The sequence below is a fragment of the Populus alba genome, chromosome 4 (genome assembly GCF_005239225.2).
Source record: "Populus alba chromosome 4, ASM523922v2, whole genome shotgun sequence".
Classification (NCBI taxonomy): Eukaryota; Viridiplantae; Streptophyta; class Magnoliopsida; order Malpighiales; family Salicaceae; genus Populus; species Populus alba.
Genome location: NC_133287.1, coordinates 7,524,787 through 7,532,026, shown reverse-complemented (window position 1 = coordinate 7,532,026; position 7,240 = coordinate 7,524,787). Strand labels below are relative to the sequence as shown.

The 7,240-nt window shown below is 32.7% G+C and overlaps 1 protein-coding gene across 1 annotated transcript; it reads left to right on the top strand.

The window, feature by feature from the left end:
* Positions 1-694: 694 nt before the first annotated feature.
* Positions 695-2,818, top strand: LOC118030353 (trans-cinnamate:CoA ligase, peroxisomal). The gene is made up of 2 exons (XM_035034422.2): positions 695-977; positions 1,085-2,818. The coding sequence occupies exons 1-2, from the start codon at positions 780-782 to the stop codon at positions 2,639-2,641; spliced, it is 1,755 nt and encodes a 584-aa protein (XP_034890313.1). The 5' UTR covers positions 695-779; the 3' UTR covers positions 2,642-2,818.
* Positions 2,819-7,240: the final 4,422 nt, after the last annotated feature.

Below are 7,240 nucleotides of genomic sequence, written 5' to 3'. Positions count from 1 at the left end.
CAAATCCAGGCGAGCAATATCTTGGCAATTTCCTCCTAGTTTCCACACTACGTCCTCTAACTCATTTCCTGCTAACCCACCTGGAAAAAATTAGGTGATCTGAGCTATAAAGTAATCACTATGGTAATTATCATATCAAATTATTATTACTATATGTTATATATTATTACATGTTGCGAGGACGACAAGATTAGATTATTCAAGTCATTTGAACTCAACATTTGTCCTGCTTTCACAGTAGATTTTGATTTTAATTATGTATGATTGGCATGCAATAATACAAGAGTTGGACTCGCCATTAACGTTACCAACCATCTTCATCTGACAAATAGACTTCTTTGGATTTGAGAATTTACGCAGTGATGCAAGCGGAAGCACAAACAATACAGAAATAAACATAATAGCGACGATAAAAATTGAGTAGAACATGAAATCCTGATCTGGTGTTTGATCGATGAAGAGAAAACTTCATCATGATTTTTCTGTTTAAGAGGTTTATATATACGTAAATGAAAAATATCCAAAATTCTTTACCTAAGAATGTTATTATTAGACTATTTGTTTATCAACGTTTTCACATGTGTGGAAAAAAATAAAAATATGTGTGGCTTGCTTCGAACGTCAAATCCATAAAATAGTTTTTACTAAACCCACCCTCCCGTTCTAGCCCTTGCTTATTTAAACCCTTCACGTCCATCGATCAAAGATGCCACAAGAACCTTTCCTCCTCTCCTCCCATATCTTCAAGCAAGACTATCCAAAAACTTCCAGCGCCAACAATGGATCAACTACAAAAATGTGATGCAAATTATGTTTCTCTCACCCCCATAACGTTCTTGAAGAGAGCTAGTGCTGTTTATGCCAACCGCACCTCTGTTATCTATGAAGGGACCCGCTTCACATGGAGGCAAACTTATGAACGTTGCTGCCGCCTTGCTGATTCCCTCCGGTCCCTTAACGTCGGAAAGAACGATGTTGTAAGTTCATCAATCTTTGTTCTTGGATTTTCCTTTGACTTTTTGACGTATCGTGTCATCATTTTTAATGTTTTTTTTTTTGTTCTTTGTTTTGCTTATGTACGTAGGTGTCCGTGCTGGCTCCAAATATTCCAGCAGTATACGAGATGCATTTCGCTGTGCCTATGGCTGGAGCAGTTCTCAATACCATCAACACAAGGCTCGATGCCAAGAACATAGCCACCATTCTTATCCATTCAGGAGCTAAGGTTTTCTTCGTGGATTGCCAATACAAGGAGTTAGCGGATAAGGCCCTTCGATTCATGGAAGGCCCTGTGCCATCAATTATTGCTAGTATCGATGACGTTGACACACCTACCGGTGTCCGATTCGGTCAGTTCGAGTATGAACAACTTGTCCAAAGGGGCAATCCAGGATACACAGGTGAACTGATTCAAGATGAATGGGATCCTATTGCCTTGAATTATACATCAGGAACAACATCTGCTCCGAAAGGAGTTGTTTATAGTCATAGAGGTGCTTATCTTAGCACTCTTAGCCTAATTCTTGGCTGGGAAATGGGCAGTGCGCCTGTTTATTTATGGTCTCTCCCTATGTTCCATTGCAATGGCTGGACGTTCACTTGGGGTGTCGCTGCACGCGGCGGAACCAACGTTTGCATACGGAACACCAGTGCTAAAGACATGTACCGAAGCATTGCTGACCATAAGGTGACTCACATGTGCTGTGCACCAATCGTTTTCAACATTCTGCTTGAGGCCAAACCTCATGAGCGCCGCGAAATCACTTCACCGGTCGAAATACTCACCGGAGGTGCACCCCCGCCAGCCTCACTGCTTGAAAAGATTGAATCTCTCGGATTCCACGTGACGCACGCCTATGGCCTTACTGAGGCTACTGGGCCAGCACTTGTGTGTGAATGGCAGACTAAGTGGAACAAGCTTCCACAGCAGGATCAGGCAAAACTCAAGGCAAGGCAAGGAATAAGCATCCTGACACTCGCCGATGCAGACATTAAGGATTTGGACACCATGGCTAGCATGCCGCGTGATGGCAAGACAATGGGAGAGATTGTCCTAAGAGGTAGCAGTATCATGAAAGGTTACTTCAAGGATCCTGAGGCAACTTCCAAGGCCTTCAGGAATGGATGGTTCGTTACCGGAGATGTTGGTGTCATTCATCCTGATGGATACCTGGAAATCAAGGACAGGTCAAAAGATGTGATTATTTCCGGTGGTGAAAATATCAGCAGCGTAGAATTGGAGTCTGTGCTCTATAGACATCCAAGAGTCCTGGAAGCAGCTGTGGTGGCAATGCCACATCCCAAATGGGGAGAAAGTCCCTGTGCATTCCTCTCAGTGAAAAAGAACTCCAACGGCGAGACGAATGATGTTAAAGAATCTGAAATTATTGCTTACTGCAGGAAAAATCTTCCCCGTTTTATGATTCCAAAGAGGGTGGAATTCATGGCTGAGTTACCAAAAACTGCAACAGGAAAAATTCAGAAATTCGAGTTAAGGGAAGTGGCCAAAAATCTTGCTGTCAATGAGAAGTTGCCCAGCAAGAAACCTACTGGAAGCAGCACGCCTTCTGTTTCTGGTCAAGTCAATACAGAAGTTCCAGGATATGCTCATGAACAAGTCCTTGCTATGTCTCGTCTTTGAATTTTGAATTCAATATTTGATTAAACATTGAAATAAGATGTGTACATGGTGGTTTAACTTTTTAAGATTAATGAGCGTAATTTCTTCCTTTTATCTTTATCTTTTTTCCCAATGAGAAATAGTTTTAAGAATTAAGAGGCTTCTCTTCTATCAATAAAATTTTATTTCTTCTATAAATATTTATGTTGCTCTTTTTTTTTGTTTTCCAATTATGTTCTGACAGTCACAATCAATATATATATGATCATTTGAATGCTAAATTGCTGTTTAAAGTGATTGTGTCTCATTCTTTTCATCTTCAACCAATTGCCATGTGATAGTCCACTAAAATTAGGTTTCCCAAATGTTAAAATTACAGGTAAATTATAGAGAACTTTGATTTGATGAGTACTGTAAATCAATAATAATAATCTTTAATAATTTGTATAATCAATCTCTAATAATATAAATAACATACAATGTTGTTTAGATATGAGATAAAATTGACTTACCTAGAAAACCATATCAAATAAAATTCTAAAACCTAACTAGAAAAAAATAATCTGAAATTAACTAAAAACAATAATGACTACATCATCTAGGTCTATTTTAAGCATGTTCTCAATTTGAACCGACGCTTATAGGTCAATTCTAGTATTTAAAAACTCATTGATATATTTAGACTTATTTTTGAACTTGAATTTATTGATACACATAACACTTCAATATATTTAATTAAAAATAAATCATCTGTGAACAAGACTAGAAGATTCATAAAAGTATATTTTCTTAATGATGTCTCAAAATCTGTTAAGCTTGAGAAAAATATTATTTGGTATTTGGATAATGGTTAATCAAATGTTCATATTAATATTTTCTTTTTTTATAGCACAAGTAAATAACTAATGGTAGAAGTCCTGGTACCTATAAAAAGTGTCTTTTGGTAGGATTTAGAAACCCTTCAATAATAAAGTTAATAACTTTAAAGTAGGAGTGTAATAAATAAATAAATAAATAAACTTTAAATTTCTAAAACTAGAATGTTTGTTTTTGCTTTTGTATGATAAACACTCTAAGAATTAAGATATGAATGCTTGTAGAGTAGAAAAAGATAACTCTTTAACTTATGTGGTTTATGTGGCATTTGTAAACATTGTTGTTTTGATGGAGTGGAGAGAGTTATTTTATTCTAATGGCATTGATAAAAAAATAAAAATCTCTTACACATTATTAATGAGGAACAAATATCTCTTATAAATTATTAATAATAAAAAAAATGTGACAGGCTCTCTGAGAGACCTCTTACACATCTATGGATATAGGAAGATGATTAATTTAACATGAATAATTCATGTTAATATTCTTAAGACAATAGTATTAGGAAAAAACCTTATGGTGCTTGTATGGATCTTTAATGACCTTTATACCTATTGGGTTTGGTGTGTAGCCAAACCTAGAGGAAACTAGTTTGGTGGTTTTCTAGACCAATGTTGCATTGAACCTAGCACATGCCTGAACTCATATAAGTTGGATTTGATGATTCGTCAAACTAACGTTACTTTTAGCTCAGCACATGGTTGAACCTAAATAATTAAATTAGATTTGACGATTTGTTAAACTCACATTAAACTCAATGCATTGTCAACTCAAATAAGTTAGGTTTGGTGATTTGTCAAATCTATATTGATTTGGACTTGATACATGACTGAATCCAAATATATGAAATATAATAATATGATATATTCATATTGTATTGGACTCAGCACGTGACTGAATTCAGTCATATTAGATCTAGTAATTTATTAAATTTATACTAACTTCAACTCTGTACATAACTAAACCAAGTATATTAAGCTTAAAAGCTTTCCAGACTCACATTCACCTGTATGATCATACCTTGTTATGAGTTTAAAGCTTCTTAACAAAGCATAAAAATATCACTTCAAAGTTCAAACATCATTTTTGAATATCTGTTCTTGAAACTGTACCATGACCGACCGGCTTGGAAAATATGCTCCCTCACCTAGCTACTAAATAAATGGACACTGACGAGTGATTTCAAATATTGCTACGCCAGTACTAGACATTCAAAAAGTAGCGTCCATTGGAGACGAGAAGAGGTCCCCCACAAATTATATAGCAACATACATTCCATATTCTCATGAAAATAATTCAAAACAAGAAACACAAATAACGAAAAAAATGAATATATTCATAGCCACTTCCACCATGCTTAGTTCAGGACGGAGTCACGACAATAGGTTTAAAGGGCTAAATTTGATCAAATACATTATTGTTTATTCAACACGTAACAAAATTCAAGTAAGTTGGGTTTTGTAATTTTTAAAATTCATGTTAACTCAAATATATTAAATATAATAATTTATTAAATTCATGTTTTATTAAACTTAACACGTAGTTAAACTCAAAAATATTAAATCTAATAATTTATCAAACTTATACTGATTTAAACCTGACACATGACCGAGCCTAATATATTAAGTTTAGAAACTTTTCAGACCCATGTTAACTTGTATAATATCTTCTTGTGGGTTTAAGCTTCTTAACAAAGCATAAAAACACCGAGTTAAAAATTATTTTTTAATTTCTATTCTTGAAACTATACCATGGAAAATATGCTCCCTCACCTGGCTACTATATAAATGGACAATGACGAATGATTTCAAATGCTACACCATTGATCTAGACCTTCAAAAAGTAGCGTCCATTGGAGACTAGAAGAGGTCCCCCACAAATTATAATGCAACATACATTGCATATTCTCATGAAAATAATTCAAAACCAGAACACAAATAACGAAAAAATGAATATATTCATAGCATATCCCACTCTGCTGTGTTCAGGGCGGAGCCACGATATCCAACCTACGTTGTGTTGCGGTATGCGTATATTTATTAGATCCAACCTAGAAAATCTAACCTCAACAGCATAGTATTTCTGTAGCTTGAGATATTATTTATTTTTATTTTTTTAAATTGATAATTTTTTTATATTTTCATTTATTTTAATATACCAAAATTAAAAATAATTTTTAAAATATTATTTTAATATATTTCAGAACAAAAATTATTTTAAAAAAATATCGTACATTATAAATCTTATAACTACTAATTATGAGAAATTACTTTTTCTTGAGTGTACCAAATTAAATCGATAGAAGATATATTCTTAAAATTGTCTGAAAAATTAATCTGATGAAAAAATTATTATACAATCGAATGAAAACAACGAATTTAGAGGTAGAAAATGAATAATAAATTCTTTTTTTTTTTAAATAAAAATAAATTGAAGCGGACACCGAACATCCATGGTTGTATCGTACAGGAATATCAATCAATCTTCTCAACAACCCTTGTTTTGGCTTTTTCTTGATGCTGTCAATCGTTAGGGACATATCATACTTCTTTCTTCCTTTCTTTCATAAAAATAAAAATAAAAATAAAACCTACATCCCTTTTCGAGGGAGGGCAAGATTATGCATGAATTTGCTAGTCTTCTCTTAATTTTCCCTTGAATATGATTTTTTCTTCATTTTTCTCTTAATGCATGAAGGTTGATTGATTTCTTCTTGTGCAAGATAACCTAATTATTAATAATTGAGATTTAAGCTACAATATACAAGTGTAATTCAAATCGCAAGTTCTTGGATCAAAAAGAGACTCCTAACTATATAATATATAGTTTTTATTTGGGTCCTCAAATTTTTTTTTCCTAGTAATACCCTTCAAAGCTCATTCACAATCTTCTTTCAAATTCATGTAATATTAATACAAGTTTCAAAAATCTCTTTAATTAATATTTCTCTCCTTTTCACTCTTTCATTAACTTCTCAGAGAAATTCCAAGAACAAATTGAAATTGAGTCTCTGCCTGCCTCTAGATCAACTGACATCTGTTCTCTTGCAATAATCTCTCTTTGGTAATAATAATAATAAAAATAAAAATAAAAAATAAAAACAAAACAAAAAACTTGGAAGGGTCAAAACCTCGAAGGGACCAAGAAAGTGGTTGTTATAACTATCCTTTATTTGGAGTGTAGTGTATAGGCATTTCCTGAAGGGTTTTTGGTTTGTTTTTAATATATAAATGTAAAACTGGATTATTGTTTGTTTTTGTATTTTAAATTTTTTTAAAAAAAATTAAATTTTATTTATTTATTTATTTTAAATTAATATTTTTTTATATTTTTAAATTATTTTAATATATTTTTAAAATAATTTTTTTTTTATAAAAAAACACCAACTATACTTCCATTCGCACTTGAAGCCAAGGCTGCAAGGAGGACCATAGAGCACAGGGATATTAATTATAGCTAAATTCATATTTGTCCATCTCCTTTTTGTTTTTCTTACACATATCATGTGGTGTTCTTTAGTTAATTTGGATATATCTTGAAAATAAAACAGATAAAACATGTTTTAATGTATTTTATATCTTGAAAATAAATAAATCCATTTAAATTAATATATATTTATTTTATATTTTTATCTCTGTCTCTCAAAGCAAACATTTTTTCATCATTTCCATGTCTATCTTTTTTATTTTAAAATATTTAACCAAAAGCAACCTTAGAGATTCATGCATGAAACATCCATTTCCT

Excerpts from the sequence above, each read along its gene's own strand:
- LOC118030353 (XM_035034422.2), top strand. The coding sequence starts at position 780 with ATGGATCAACTACAAAAATGTGATGCAAATTATGTTTCTCTCACCCCC. Across the intron at positions 978-1,084 it reads ACGTCGGAAAGAACGATGTT|GTGTCCGTGCTGGCTCCAAA; the intron begins GTAAGTTCATCA and ends TTATGTACGTAG.